Source organism: Enhydra lutris, unplaced genomic scaffold (assembly GCF_002288905.1).
Source record: "Enhydra lutris kenyoni isolate GAN:26980312 unplaced genomic scaffold, ASM228890v2 scaffoldscaffold12, whole genome shotgun sequence".
NCBI classification, from domain to species: Eukaryota; Metazoa; Chordata; class Mammalia; order Carnivora; family Mustelidae; genus Enhydra; species Enhydra lutris.
This window is the reverse complement of record NW_019154096.1, coordinates 55845255-55860502: the sequence shown is the minus strand read 5'-3', so window position 1 is coordinate 55860502 and position 15248 is coordinate 55845255. Positions and strand designations below refer to the sequence as shown.

The following is a 15248-nucleotide window of genomic DNA, read 5'->3' as shown; positions in this document are numbered from 1 at the left end:
CTCCGGGCCAGGGGGCCGCCTGGCTCCTTCGGTGGGCACGCAGATAGGGAGCACCAAGGGAGGGAATGTTGGGGGGCCGGCATGAGTGTATCAGCTTGCTGGGTTCTGGCTCTGAGATGCTGAAGTGTGTGACCCCGAGCAGGCTAAGATCCGTAGCCCGATGGGGCAATGATCCTGTCACTGCAAAGTCCAAACAACACTTTGTCCGGTGCTGGGAGAACCCTGGAGTCTGTCCTCCCTCAGCTGAGGCTGTGGCTCCTTAGCCTTTCATCCATCTCTCTCTCTCTCCCTCCCTCCTTCCTTCTCCATAGGTCTCACTGGACCCCAAGGACCTCAGGGTGAGTCATGGGCCCCTCCCACCCCCAGATGACACCTGCCCGGCCTCCTGCTTCCAGCTTTTGGCAAATGCTTCACCAGTCACCTTGGGGTTTCCTCTCCTCCCTGTGGTCCCCCGACCCCACAGATTGGTTCAGGTCCTTTCACTGTGAGTCTTAAACACCTGAGGAAGGATAAATACACACAAAACAATCTAGAAAGCCCTTGTGGAAAAGTGAAGTTAAACCATGGGCCGGTTGGGTCTGCCTGGTGCGGGCTGCAGGAGCCCCAAGGAAGCCCCAGGCACAGGAGTTGCACTGGCCCCATGGAGGCCCCCCTCTCTCGCTGGCAGGGTAGGAAAGGGGGTTCCCTGCATGCACAGGCCCAGTGTCCCTGGGACAACTTCGGTGGCAGTCTGTTCTACAGTTGCACTGGCATTTGGATTTGAGAAGTTGTCACCATGCCCAGCCCCAACTCCTAAAGGAAATTAGGTAAAGATGTGAAGTAAAATGAAGCGGCAGGTCTCCCCGCACAAGCTGAGTGCACGGGCCTCCTTCACATGCTTCCTGGTAGAGTTCAACAGACAAAAGCAAGGCAGAAAGAAGCAGCCCAGCCCTTACTCCCCTCCATGGCTGGGAAATGTGGGGACCATGGCTGCCTTGCAGGCTATAGTGGGGCTCATAATCCAGACTGACTGGGATCCCCCAAAGCTGCGTCCGTGGGCCTCTGCCTCCCTCAAGCCCAGTGGCCACCCCATTTCTCAGAGAGGGAGAAGGGTTCAGAGCAGGAGTCCCTGAGGGGCCCCAGACTAAAGCAGAAGGCAAAGGCAGGTGGCTCTGTTGGGGTCTCCATGGGGCCATGGCGCAGCCCCATGGCCATTACCGCCCCGGGGGTCTGGAATTGCAGGTCCTCAAGCATTCCCACTGACTTGTTTTCCTCTCGTCAGGACTTCCTGGTACCCCTGGCCGACCAGGAGCTAAAGGTAAGTGGTTTTCCAGTTCAGAAACTCGTTCTTTTTACTAGTCATTTTTGCAGGAAGGGAGAGATGGGCAGGAGGGATCCCCTCTTTGGCCAGAATCTGGATCAACAGTGGCATCTAGTGGTTTTAGCAGAAGGCAGTGCAACTGGGGAGCCAGGGACTCCTTCATTCAGATCCCCTGAGTCCTAAATCCTCGAGCTCCGCACCCGCACCTCCTACCTCCTGCCTCTGTCCCGCACCCTGCCTGTACCAGGCGTCTCCAGGCTGTTGTCGGAGCAGGAGCTGGAAGGGTGCTGCCTCTCAGAGCCTTTGCATCTCCTGGCTTGCCTCTAAAACATCCCTGTTCATATTCTGTCTCCCTGGCTTAGGGCTGGTCCCCCACAGCGTGACCCTTCCCTGGGACAGGGACCTCCTTTGTCCTTTTCATTCACGCAGGCCTCCATGTACCTGTGCACCCCACAACCATTTCTAGCAGGGGAGAAGCACCTTGATGCCCCTCAGAGGGCAAGGTCTAAGTTCCAAGAGGGGGAAGTCCTCTGCAGGGGTCTGACCAGAGCCAGCGTGATAACCCCACATGCAGGGGACACTCTAGTCCTGCTCTACTCCTCTGCCATTGTCCAGTTCTGCAACCCCTAGATACCAACCCCAAGCCAGTCAGGGATAAAGTCTTTCTTTATCAGTCTTTCTCCTGTCCCAAATCCTGACATTCCGTGGAGCTATTCTGACATGAGCAGTCACTATCATCTTGGGGAAACCCTAGGAATGAAATTACTACTTTCCAGAAACTATTGCCAATGACTAGTTGGGCCAGGAAGTTCATTTGGGACAAATTAATGTAATTCCAAAATGATAACAGCTGGGTTCCTGCATCCCAGACAGACTAACCTCTGGGGCTATAGATCTATTCACGGATTGGGGATCCCTGAGGATACCAGACACCCTCTCCTTCTCGAGGGCCTCTGACTTCCTGTCCAAGAGGGATTTCAGATTCTCCTCTTGATCTTGACTCCAGGGAATGGCAGATAGGAAGCACAGAACCACACTCTACTTCCTCCAAGGGGCATCCTCCTCTCTATCATGGTGCGGGTGATGGGCTTGCCCACAGATCATGGAAATGACAGAAGAGGCCCCCGAGGAGCTCCCAGGGGAAGGGTTTTTCTGTCCTCCACTCTGTTCACTCAGTTCCCTGGAGTCCATCCATTTCCAGTCTCGAGAGGTGCCTCATGGAGGCAGTGTCCGGTGGTCCATAAGTTGGGAAAGTGGGAACCCGAACCCCCTTGTTGAAAGTCCTCTACCCACATTTGTGTTTTTGACCCTCTCAGCTACAGGCAGGAAAGAGCTCTCTCCACCCCCGTGTAACTCAAGCTCCCCTAGACTTACCAGCCACAGTCTACTCTGCACAGCCTGTGACTACTGTCCCAAGAATTAGCATCCTGAGGGGCACTGCACGGACCAGGCTGTCCCTCCCAGGCTCTCAGCCTCTGTCCTTTGGCCTCTTGGGACTCTTCCATCTGAGGCAGCTCCCAGGGAGAGCCTGAGAGGCCCGGCCTGGGAGTGGGGATGACTCTTCATCAGCCTCCCTCCGGCCTGGTGGAAAGGGAGACTCTCCTACCTCGGAGGAAGCCCCTCCGTGGAGACCCAGCTGCTCCCAAGAGCTGATATGGGCCCGGAAGCCTGATGTGGCCTCAGGGTTTCTGGCCCTGAGATTTGGGCTTAATGCATCCTGCGAGCTCAGCTCCCCTGTGAGTCATTAAAATGCCTTTAGCCTAAGGGTGGGAGGCGCAGAAGTGGCTCTCACACTCGATCAGAAGCCTTGGAAATGATTTACGGAGCCACTAATCGATCCTGGGAATAACTGTTCGCCTTTTCCTTCCCTCCCAGGTGAACCTGGAGCTCCAGGCAGGATCGTGACCTCAGGTGGGCAGGCCCGGGAGGGTGGTCCTCCTCGTGTCAGGGCATCTGCCCTGGCTCTGACTTGGCACCCTCAGGCAGCGCCGGTCGGGGCTTCTGGCAGCTGGGGGAGGGCTCTTGGGTCGAGGTCACGGGGGCGGGTGGGGGCAGGAGGCCCCAGCCTGATCTGCCCACAGGCTGGCTGGGGCCAAGCACCTCTGAGCAAGAAGATTGAGGGTCCCTGTTCATGTGCTTTCGGTTTTCAGAGGGGTCATCGACGATCACTGTCCCAGGCCCGCCGGGGCCTCCTGGAGCCATGGGACCACCAGGACCTCCAGGTGCCCCAGGTCAGTCGTTTTCTTGCTTTACTCTGAGGTTGCATTGAAGGACAGCAGTGTTGGCTCAAATCCTGAACCCTAAGAAGAGTAAGAAGCCCCCTCTGGCCCAGCCTAGTGAGTGCCCATCACACCCTAGCAGGTACCCCACGCACCCGCAGGCCTTGCTTCACCAGGCCCCCACACACCCGTGGCGGTTCGGGCAGGGCCAGGACTCCCTTGGCTGAGAAGCTGCAGAGGCACAACTTGGCCCGCGTCCTTCCGCCTCTGGAGCTTGTGTGTGACTTCGATTTGTTGCCTTTTGGAAAACAATTGGATAAAATGCATTAAGGGCAACAAAAATGCTAGGAATCTGGAGAAACCCTCTCCACATTGTCCAGCCACAGTACAGTCGCTGGGCAACAACAAAGCCATCGAGCCTTATTGAGAAGCGCGTGTCCTTTGAGGCTGCACCTGTGTTTTTACAAGATGAGAAAAGATGCTGTAAGAAAATGAAATGCTTACAAGTTAAGGGATTATAGATGATACTTTTTTCTATTTTTCCAAAATACCTGTGATTGTGTTATCTATTTTTTATAAAGCGTTTTTTTGTTTGGGTGTAGAGATTATTTAATTAAAAACAATGTGGGGCTGGAACTCATGACCCTGAGATCAAGAGTCACATGCTTTCCCGACTGAGCCAGCCAGGTGCCCCTAGCTATTTATTTATTTTTTTTAGATGTTATTTATTTATCTGACAGACATTACAAGCAGGCAGAGAGAGGGGGGGAAGCAAGCTCCCTGCTGAGCAGAGAGCCCGATGGGGGGCTCGATCCCAGGACCCTAAGATCATAACCTGAGCCGAAGGCGGAGGCTTAACCCACTGAACCATCCAGGCGCTCCCCCCCGCCCGCTATTTTTTTTTTTTTTTTAAGATTTTATTTATTTGACAGAGAGAGAGAGATCACAAGTAGGCAGAGAGGCAGGCAGAGAGAGAGAGGAGGAAGCAGGCTCCCCGCTGAGCAGAGAGCCCGATACGGGGCTCGATCCCAGGACCCTGGGATCACGACCTGAGCTGAAGGCAGAGGCTTTAACCCACTGAGCCACCCAGGTGCCCCCTGCCCGCTATTTTTTAATTTAAAAAATGTTACATGTAAGTGATGTAGATGATTTAATAGAACCAATGCACGTATAGATCTGCCTTCTGATATGCTCCCTCCCCTGAGAGGAGGATACTGAGGGTGCTGCAAAGTCCCTAACCACGGTGGGGTGGGGGAGGGTGAGCAGAGAGGGCAGCCCTGCCTGTCTCAGAGCCCTGGGTTCAGGAAAGGAACTCTCACAGGATGGACCACAAAGCTGGTCTCAAATTGCTTATTGCTCTCAAGGAAGCAAGCTGACCTTTTTGGGCTGTGCCTTGGGAGGAAGCTACGTGTCTCCCCAGGAATCTGCCCTTTCTTCAGTTCTTTCTAGAACTGTAACCCTAGAGGTGTGGTAAAGCCTTTTCTTCCCGACTTCATCTCTAGGTCCTGTGGGCCCAGCTGGTCTCCCTGGACAGCAAGGTATGTCAGTCCCACAAGAACATAGGGCTGTGGGCTCAGTGGGGAAGGCTTCCTTCCCAGGCTGGACTTGGGACCCCATCTTTAAGTGAGGTGACAGACCTGCATTTGGGGAAGGGAGGTGAGGGGGTGACCTGGTGCTTCCCTAAGGGCCTCACTGAGCCTCAACTGCAAGGGGAAACCCTGCTCTTCTTCCTGTGTTTCTGAGAAGGTAGGGGTCTTCCAGACCGGGAACCAAGGCTCTGTGGCCTCCAGTCAGGGTCAAGCTTGGCTATTTCATAGGTGTCACGCCTCTTGTGACCAGACCCGATCACTGTGCCAGTGTTGAGTGATTTATCCAAACACCAAAAACCGGATTTAGGAAAAGGTGGTCCAGTTGCTCCGCGGCTGTTGAGGCTGCAAACAGGAATGTTCCCAGCGGGCTCTCCGGCTCCGGCCCCAGCCCTCGCCCCTGCATGGCTCCAAGCCCTCTGGACAGAAAGCAGGGTGGGGTCACTGCAGAGGGTGCTCACGTGACCCTGTGTCCTTCACACAGGCCCACGCGGGGAGCGAGGACTTACTGGCGAATCTTTCATGGGCAGCAGCAGCTCCATCGCTGAGGTCCTCTCCACCCGTGAGTGCCCCCGTGTTCTCTGGTGATGAGGTGATGCTGGGACGGGAGTGGGATGGGTGGTAGTGCACTGGGGGCCCATAGCAGCTGGACCAGTGCGTCATCCTGGGCCCCAGTTGGGACTGGGAATGACAAGTGGCTCTGAAAGGCGATGCTGGCCTCAAAGCAACAGCAGGGCTTTTGTCAGGTCTAGAGGGTGAGTCACTGGGATGGGGCAGCTGTCAGAGGTTCTTGGGATTCTAGGGGAACTGGGGTCACATAGGGCTTCTAAAGTGAGCTGGGTGCTAGGAGAATGGCTGGCAGGAGTCTGCATCCCCACTCAGCAGGGACCGGGCTCCATGGGTTCTTGGCCATAGGCCTGGCCTGGGAGGGTGAATTCTTGGTTCTTCTGTTCCCGGAGTCCTTTAAAGAGTCCCTGCAAACATGCACTGGGCCTCCCACTTAGCTGAATAGCAAAGACCATAGCCAAGCCTGGCCCAACAGTCACCGTGTGCTAGACTTGTGTCGCGGGACCTCCCTGGGTCTGCACAGGGCTCCTGTGACATAGGTCTTATGCCTCTGGTTTAGAGAAGAGCAAACAGAGGCCAAAAGAGACTGAGAACTCACCCAAAGCCACCAGCTGGAAGGAGCAGAGCAGGAGCTTGAACTTGGACTGATCCTAAAGCCTCGTACTTAGCTCTCAGGGAGTCTGCCCGCGGCCTTGGCCTGCCTCGCTTGTGAGCGAGGAGCACTGCTAGCAGAGGGGGTCCCAGAGGGCCCTGTGCCATGACTCAGAGCCGGCCTCTGGGGTGTGAGTAGGGCGCGGGGCCCTGGCACTGACGATCCTAATGAGGGGTGAGGCCGGCAGAGAACAGCCTCATGAAAGTTTCCGCTCATTTCTGTTTTTGTTCCCTCCACAGAAGGTCTTGATTTACGAGGTCCCCCAGGCCCACCTGGACCACCTGGGCCTCCAGGTGAGCATCTCAGGGGTCATTGGAAGGTGGGGAATTGTGGGGGACATGGCACTTAGGAAGCTGAGATCCTGCTCATAGCATAGGTCAGCTCCCCGAATTCAGCATGGCCTCTTGCTTATTCTCTTGTGCAGGACCTTCCATTCCAGGCCCGCCAGGACCCCGAGGCCCAGCAGGTGAGAGCTAAGCTCCTTGGTGAGAGACATAAGACCAGAGCCCAGGCCTAGCTCTCAGGAAAGAGCTTCCCTGCCACTTTTCCCGGGCAGAGGGATCTTGGTCCATGACTGGGCTTGACAAAGTCTTGGTGGTTCTTTTATCTAGGAGAAGGCCTGCCAGGCCCACCAGGCCCACCGGGATCTCTCCTGACCAATTCAGGTAATGTTACAGAGTCAAACGTCAAGCCCACCCTACCCCCCCATTTTCCACCTCAGCCCTGGCTCCAGGAGTGCTGTGGTCCCAGGCATGTGGTCTTCCTGACCTGCTCACCACGCTTCCTCCTTCGGACCTTCTACCACAGGGTGTTTGCATAAACTCCATAGAGCAGGAGTTCTGCAGGTAGAATAGGAACCCATACCAGCCCAGCCACCCTGAGCGCGCCCACTAACCTATTCGAGGGGAGGGAGCCAGTTCTGCGCTTGGGAAGCTTCTGGGCTGACTGGTTTGTGACTGGGCACCTGGTTTCCGTCCTTGGGAAGCCTTGGTCTGATAAATAGACAGGACACACACGTGAAAGGAGATAAATGTTGACAGTATGACACGGAAACATATGGAAATAACTTCTGAGCAAACGTTAGCCCAGAATTTGTCCCTCGTGGAAAATCCACTCCGCCATCTTTCTATCCAACCATCCTTGTTAGTTTTTTCTCTCATTTACATTTCTACCCAACCTTCCGGTTCTCTGTCTATTTATCCGTGCCTCTGACAAGCGCGGAGGGATCAGCTGCAGTGTGCCAGGCTCCGTGTTGGGTGCTGTGGTCGCACAAGTACCACCATGCCCGCACTCCAAACTCCTTCTCCTCCACAGAGACCTTCTTCTCAGGGCCCCCCGGCCCCCCAGGACCCCCCGGCCCCAAGGGAGACCAAGGTGAGTCCTGTCTCAGGGCACAGAAGGCTGTGTGCCCCTGCTTACTCAAGGGGGCCAGGAGAGGCGGGACGACCTGGGACATGTGTGTGTCCTCCTGCATCCCCTCAGGGACTCGGCCAGCGGGAGCGTGGGGTGAGGGTCACAGTGGGTAGAAGCTCCATACGGAACCCCCGCCTCGGCGGGGGCTGGCCTGCTGGGAGCAGAGGCACGAGGAGCCCCACGCCCCGTGTCTGCTCCAGCACAGAGCCCCAGCCCTGCCCCTACAGGCCCCTTGAAGCCACGGCACCCAGTAGGTATGCATCTCACTCCTGTCTCTCTCCTTCCCTCAGGCCCCCCAGGCCCCCGAGGACACCAAGGTACAGTAGAGCTGGCATCAGACAAAATGTGGGGTGGGGGAGGGTTGGGGTGGCAAAAGCTGATCCTCTGAGAGCCTTGAGCTTCCTGTGAATGCATTTTGTCCAAATGCGGGTGGACGTGTGGGCGTCTGAATGGTTGGGAAGGTGTGCGCACGGTGCGTGTGCCTGTGGCCGCTCTAGGTTGGGGAGCCTTGGGAGGGAAGGTGGGGTGAGGGCTGGGCCTGGGGAGGAGGGAGAGGAGCGCAGCTGACTGACCCCTCTCCGGTGTGTCCCTCAGGCGAGCAAGGCCTCCCCGGGTTCTCCACCTCCGGTAAGTGCTAAGCCCCCGCCCCCACTGCTGGCTCTGACCGGAGCCCCTCAGCCCTGGCTGACCGCTCTGTGTGTTGTTGGCTTCCAGGTTCCAGTTCCCTTGGACTCAACCTGCAGGGACCACCCGGCCCCCGGGGACCCAAGGGGGACAAAGGTCAGTGAGGGGAACAGCCAAGAAGACAGGCCTCAGCGCAAGAATGCCACCCAAAGTCCGAACAGAAGGCAGGGAGCACTCATGCTAAAGGCGTGGGAGGAAGGCGAGGCTGGAGGGGGAGGGGGATGAGGACGTGAGGACAACCTCTGCCTGAACGGAGCCTGTGGTGGCACTGCAGAAACGGAGAGATGGGGGACAGCTGTGGAGTCACATGGGGATAAACGAGGTTGGGCTTAACTAGGGCAGGGTTCCTGGAGGAGGGGATGCCAACCGTGCCTCTCGTTTTGGATTCCAGGTGATCCTGGGGTCCCAGGGGCTCCTGGCATTCCTGGTGGTCTCTCTCCAGGTAAGAACCAAAGGTGACCAGAGTTCCTTTCCCCTAATTAAAGCAAGGACACGGATTCACTCATCAGTCCCTTCCCGACCCAGCCACGATTCAGTGTTGATCAGGTCTCTTCTCCACGTGCTAGGCCTCGGTGCTGCCTTTACAGTGGTTCTAAGTTGGTGGGGTTGGGAGGGGAGGACCCTGCCCAGCAAGGTGGCTAACGACGGGCAATGATGAACAGAATGGACAGTGGAGCCAGGGGTACGCGGAGGTGAGGGAGCCTCTGGGTTGCTGAAGGGAGGGTCTGGCCTGGGCAAGCTCAACTCTGAGCCCCTTTCAGACATGGCTGCTCCAGGCACTCCCTTCCTCTCTTTTTGGAGGGACCCTCCTCTTTGCCACCATCCTCTTTCTCCTGCTAAGAGAGATGCTCTGTCCTTGGGCTGTGGAAGCAGTGTCTGGGGCCTTCTCTGACCCTCTGGTGGGCTTTTCTTAGTAGACTCAGAAGGCTTTCCTTCCTGCAGGGGGATCGTCGTCAAGCACAATGTTCATGCCAGGGCCCCCAGGCCCCCCAGGCCCCCCAGGCCCCCCAGGCTCCATCAGCAGCTCTGGCCGGGAGATCCAGCAGTACATCTCTGAGTACATGCAGAGTGAGTACCGGGGTCTGAGTGTGTATGTATGCACGTGCGTCTGCTCTGGCTGGGGCATCTCCAGTGCTTTCTGGAGCCCGGCTATTTCAGGAAGCCTCCAGTCTCCTCCTCCTTATGTAAGTAAACATGGCAGGTCCCACTGCCTGTACCAGTGCGGGGCGGTGGGGGAGGGAAGAGGGTGGGAGCTGGAGGTGGCGAGCAGGGCCAGAGGGGTGTGCTTGCGTGTGCCTGAGTGCGCGCGTGCATGCATGCGTGTGGCAGAGGACAGCAGTGTGTAGGCCAAGCCTAGGTCAGAAATCCACCTGCAGCCAGGACCGCTTGTCCATGCGCTCCCCTAACATCCACCTTCTCACCACTCCCCACACAGGTTGGTCCGGTCCTCACCCACACACTCACACGCTTGTCCACATGTGCACACAGCCACACGCACACTTTCACACAAATGTACGCCCCCAGCCTCATCCTTGTACTCCTCATGTATGTGAGGCTGAGAAGCCCAAGAATGTGGGCACAGAGCTTTGTCAGAGCTTCATTGTCCACAGTCTTCAAGTAGCACCCGACCCAGCGCAGGGCTTGGCCTGTTTTCTCTATCTGTAACCAGGAGTCTAGGCTTCCTGCTGGCCCCGTCTTGGGCCATGTATGTGGTGAGGAGGTGGGAGGGCATCCCACCAAGTGCTTCAGCTCATCTCTGTGGGGAAGACACGCCCTTTGCTTTCTTTGTTGGCAGGCGACAGCATTCGGGCCTATCTCTCTGGAGTTCAGGGTCCCCCTGGACCACCCGGTCCCCCAGGGCCTGTCACCACCATTGCGGGGGAGACTTTCGACTACTCAGAGCTGGCAAGCCGTGTCGGGAGCTACTTGCAGAGTGAGCCTCGCCCCACCCCTGTAATGACCCCTCCTGCCCTTGGTCACTTTGTTCCAGAGCACCCGCATTTACTTTGCCCTTCTGGATGTGGAGTTCAGTTCTGAATTCTTGGCTCTTGGGCCACTGGGATTGAGCTGCAAGAAGGGGTTGCTCAGGTTAAGAAGAGGCCACACTGCAGAGCCACGCGGAACGAGCCTTTTTGTGATGAACAGACGTGTCCTAAGGGTGTGAAAAGGGAACAAGATTGGCGGGATCTGGCAGGAGTTGGGCTAGAGCATACTCTGGAAGACAAACTTCATTTCTTACCCAACAAAACAAATACAAAACCAAAACCATCTTTGGTTTTTTCCACGCATCCCCACTAGCCCCTCCCGCCCCCGTTGATTTCATTTCCGCAAATGGACCGGCTGGCTGGCCGGTCCTGGTGGGGCTGCAGCGGGGAGAGGGGGTGCTTTAGTCCTGCTGCGCGGGAAACACAGTCTCCTTCCCCACAGCCTCAGGGTACAGCATCAGCTCCTCCACCTCCATCTCTTCTGAGGACATCGTGGCTGTGCTGAAACGTGAGTGCCCGCAGCGTGGGCTTGTGGGTGGGGGCTCTGGAGGCACAGCTGGTCCAGGTCTGAGCTGAGCCTGGTGAGGGCTGCAGAGGGAGGAGGTGCCCCTCCTCAGTCCTGGCCCCTTGAGTCCATATTCAGGGGAACGGGGGCAGCAGATGTCCCCATCCCCAGTGCTAGGTAACCAGCAGGTGCCTTATTGGGTACCTGGAAGCTCCCCTCTACGGACTGAGACCCCAGAGCTCCGGGGCCAGCCTGTGGGGGCGGACCTAGCTATGGCCGCGTGGTGGTGCGGGAGCCCTGTGGCCTGGGGGTGCCCACGCCAGTGCAGCCTCTCCTTGCAGGGGATGACGTGAGGCAGTATCTGCGTCAGTATCTGGTTGGAGATTGGTCCCTCCAGTCTTTGGACTACGCCGAGCTGAGCAGTCGCGTTCTCAGCTACATGTCCAGTGAGTGTCTGCCCTCCAGGCCTGCCCACCGCAGGCAGACGGTCAGCAGGGCCCTGGCGGGGCTGCGCGGGGCGGGGAGGGCACTGAACTTGTCCGCACCAGCCCCTGATGTTCCCCTGCCAGGTGGCACCAAGCCCAAAGGAACTGGGCCTGTTCAGAGCCACTCCCACCTGTGGCCCCAGAGCAGGTCGCCCGCCGAGCCTGGCCAGGGAAGCCAGGAGTGAGTGGCTGGGCCACTGTCCTGTACGTTCACACACAACTCGCATACACCCACGCAGTGTGAATCTGTCACAACTTGGGGTCTTGTTCCTCAGGCTCTGGAATCAGCATTGGGCTTCCTGGCCCCCCGGGACCCCCTGGCTTGCCAGGAACATCCTATGAAGAGCTCCTCTCCTTGCTTCAAGGTAAGGCTGGTCAGGAGCCATCTGTCCACGTGGCTTGGGGATGGAAGGCAGAGGCCCTTGGTCCAGACCCCCCATGGACTCTGTCCTCTTCTTTGGTGTCTCAGGGTCTGAATACAGAGGCATCATTGGGCCCCCTGGCCCCCCTGGGCCCCCAGGGATCCCAGGCAACGTGTGGTCCAGCATCAGCGTGGAGGACCTCTCTTCTTACCTGCACAGTAAGGCTCACGGAGGAGGGCAGCCATAGAGAGTTAAACTGTTGGACCAGTCACCCAGTCCTCTTAAAGCACATACAGGGCTAGGTCCTGGAGAGCAACACCCTTGCTTCTGAGGTGTTTTCAGCTATGACAAGGGGACTGGTTGGGAGAGACCACACTCCCAGGTGCAGCCCTTAGAGAAATCATGAACGGTGTGTGTCATGAACGGAAGTGTGATCGTGTGGCCGGAGAACGGAGGAGGGGGATGGGATTTGGGTTGAGTGAGGCTCCAAACTGGGAGTGGAAAGGCAGGTCTGAGCAGTGGCTCCAGGGTAATGCCAGGAGCCGGGCCCCCGGTATTCCCTCCTCCCCTTCTTTCTAAGAGATGCTGCACCTCTGAGCACAGGCTGGGAACTCAGCCTCCCCACTGGGCCATCCCTGACCTTTCTCTTTCTCTGGCCTCCCATTCAGCTGCTGGTGTGTCCTCCATCCCTGGCCCTCCAGGCCCTCCTGGTCCTCCGGGTCCTCGAGGGCCTCCAGGGGTCTCGGGAGCTCTGGCAACCTACGCGGCCGAAAACAGTGACAGCTTCCGGAGTGAACTGATCAGCTACCTCACGAGTAGGTGCCCCCTTCCCAGACCTTGCTCCTCCCTGGGGGAGGGCAGCTGGTGCTTGAACAAACCCGGGGGGCCAAATGCCAAATGCAGGGAGAGCCCACGTTCTTCCTCGCCAGCACTCCTACTCCAGTGCAAGTGCAAGGTTTGCATCCTGCTTCGAGGCCGTGAGACCTTGGGAGAGGCCTCTTAACTCCCTTCCTCTCCATCCCCAGACCTAAGCCCCAACTAACACGGCCTCCTTCCTGCAGGCCCGGATGTGCGGAGCTTCATCGTGGGCCCACCGGGCCCTCCAGGACCCCAGGGGCCGCCTGGGGACAGCCGTCTCGTGTCCATGGATGGCTCCTACAGCCGGGGCAGCAGGTCCTCCTCTCACAGCGCGTCGGCCAGTCGGAGCTCCTCCTACAGCTCCTCCATGGGCATAGGAGGATCCAGTGGAGGCTCCCTTGGTGAAGGGGGGGCCTTTGGCCTGGACATGGGCCTGGACCGAGGCTATGGGGGAGCAGCAGAAGGTGGCATGTACGGCGGTGAAGGTGGACTGTTCGGAGCTGGCTTTGCCGGAGGTCTGGACTACAACGAGCTGGCTGTCCGGGTATCTGAGAGCTTGCAACGTAAGTCCTGACCCGTAGGCCTCGGTGTTGTGGGGAGGGTGGAGGCGGGGAGTCCGCGAGCAGCTCAAATTATAGGCTCCAGAAACTCACCCTCTCATTTTTGGAATGCCTAGGCTGTGGGGACAGCACTGCTCGAATCAGATGGGCAGGGACTGAATGAAGGCAGGAGGCCCAGACCCAATTCACAGGCAGCCTGGTTCAGGAGCCCCAGTCAGGACAGGGCCTGTGCTATGGAGAACGGCATGTTGGGGTCTTTGGACTTGCTTCCCCAGCTAACTAGTGGTGGCTCTGAAAAGTCTTTATGACAAGGATGGTTTCTGGTGGGGCTGAGGGAAGGTTGTTCGGTTAAGAAGTCCTCTCTCCCTGTACCTTTTCAGCACAGCTTTGCTATCAGCAAGCCTCTGATGAAAGGCTGTGGCAGCAGAGTCCCGGGCCAGTCCACAGTGTGGGGGGGCGGGGGAGGCCGACAAAAGAGGCCAGCAGGGCTTCTCCCTTGCTGCCACCTCATCTAGTGGGACGCTGGCAATCTGAGGGTTCTCTTTTGTGAGGAGGGGGCCGAGGGACTCTGCTGCTTGTGCCCACAGTCTGGCGCTTCACAGGTCAGGGCCTGCTGCAGGGGATGGCCTACACTGTCCAGGGCCCGCCGGGCCAGCCAGGGCCCCAGGGCCCCCCCGGCATCAGCAAGGTCTTCTCTGCCTACAGCAATGTGACCGAGGACCTCATGGACTTTTTCCGAAGTAAGGGCAGCTCCGGGCGCTTTCCCGACACTCATTTTGCTGCACAGTCTCACACGGGGGAAACCAGTCTCCTGAAAAACCTTGGGCTATTAACACCCGATAGGCTGAAAATCTGATAAACTCTCATTTACTTTGTTTTCTTTGGGTCCCAACTCTACCACTCCCTTCCTGTGCTTCCCTGAATAAATCCCTTTACCTCTCAAGCTGTAGAGTGACCGCTTGTCTGAGGCCAGTCTTCTCCCCCTGCAGCTTATGGAGCCATTCCAGGCCCCCCTGGGCAGAAAGGAGAGGTGGGCACCCAAGGACCCAAAGGTAAGTGGTGGCAGGGAAACAGCCACCAGGATCCTGTGTAACCACCCCCTCTTGCTGGGAAGCCACCCCCTTGCCAGTGCTGTCTAGGAACCTATGTGTGTGGCCTCTCCAGGCCCCAAGCCCTCCCTTGACTAAGCACAGCCCTCTCTGTACTCCCAGGTGAGCGGGGCCCCGCAGGACCACCAGGTCGGCCTGGGCCACCCGGGCCTCGAGGGCACAAGGGAGAAAAAGGAGACAAAGGTAAGCCTTGCCTGAGTTTCTGCAGTGCTGGGAGGCTGCTGCTCAGAGCAGGCGGCGGTCTGTTCCAGAGCAAGTCTGAAAAGTTAAGGCAAATGCCAGTTACTAAAGGCAGATGCTACCATCAGCACCATTTGCATAACAATGAAATGAACAGCCAGGGAGAAAGGAAAGAGACCGCCAATTCAAGCAGAAAGGAGCAGGAAAAGAGAACAGCTTAACCACTTGGTGATGAAATGGGGTAAACAATTTAAATACACCAAGTCTTACAAAAGAGTTCATCTTTCAAGCCTGTTTTGCAGTTGTCACAGTTGCTATATAATTGCCCAAGCTGAAGGCCCATAGGCCACAAGATATTTAACTTCCTCCTCCTCTTCTAACTTCCAGGTGACCAAGTCTATGTGGGGCGGAGGAAGAGAAGCATCGCCATCAAGCCGTGAGCTTGGAAGAGCAGCCGCTGGCTCCATTTCCTGCAGTGGCTTATGGCGTTCGGGTCAGCATCTGTCGGAGGGCGGAAGCTGGAGGCTCCCTTCCTACTGCAACAGCACAGCCAGACAGTTAAATAGAACACCTGTTTTAGTCTGGAACATTCTCTGTATAGACCTATCATCCAGTGGAAACCCGAACCATTCCACAGCATGCCGCTACAGCAGCGGCAGCTGCAGAGCTCAAGCCTGGCTGCTCTGCTTGGGCGACTTGAGCGCTGGGCTGCTTTAGCTCTTAGTTCTAGCTGCAGCCCAGGGAAGCCCAGCACCTAGAAGTAGGCTTAGGAGTCCTTGAGCT

At 57.4% G+C, this 15248-nt stretch overlaps 1 protein-coding gene across 1 annotated transcript in view; it reads left to right on the top strand.

Annotated features, from left to right (window-relative positions):
* LOC111145089 (collagen type XVII alpha 1 chain) overlaps nt 1–14905 on the top strand; it is a 51949-nt gene extending 37044 nt beyond the window's left edge. The window contains exons 32-56 of the mRNA XM_022499719.1: nt 312–338; nt 1262–1297; nt 3176–3211; nt 3451–3531; nt 5022–5057; nt 6564–6617; nt 6749–6790; nt 6936–6989; nt 7639–7698; nt 8028–8054; nt 8332–8364; nt 8452–8517; nt 8813–8863; nt 9364–9489; nt 10217–10354; nt 10849–10914; nt 11253–11357; nt 11672–11761; nt 11866–11976; nt 12427–12573; nt 12820–13179; nt 13779–13916; nt 14166–14228; nt 14388–14468; nt 14853–14905. Of these exons, the coding sequence (XP_022355427.1) occupies nt 312–338; nt 1262–1297; nt 3176–3211; nt 3451–3531; nt 5022–5057; nt 6564–6617; nt 6749–6790; nt 6936–6989; nt 7639–7698; nt 8028–8054; nt 8332–8364; nt 8452–8517; nt 8813–8863; nt 9364–9489; nt 10217–10354; nt 10849–10914; nt 11253–11357; nt 11672–11761; nt 11866–11976; nt 12427–12573; nt 12820–13179; nt 13779–13916; nt 14166–14228; nt 14388–14468; nt 14853–14905 (2081 nt within the window). The remainder of the gene's footprint in view (nt 1–311; nt 339–1261; nt 1298–3175; nt 3212–3450; nt 3532–5021; nt 5058–6563; nt 6618–6748; nt 6791–6935; nt 6990–7638; nt 7699–8027; nt 8055–8331; nt 8365–8451; nt 8518–8812; nt 8864–9363; nt 9490–10216; nt 10355–10848; nt 10915–11252; nt 11358–11671; nt 11762–11865; nt 11977–12426; nt 12574–12819; nt 13180–13778; nt 13917–14165; nt 14229–14387; nt 14469–14852) is intronic.
* The last annotated feature ends 343 nt before the right edge of the window (nt 14906–15248 follow it).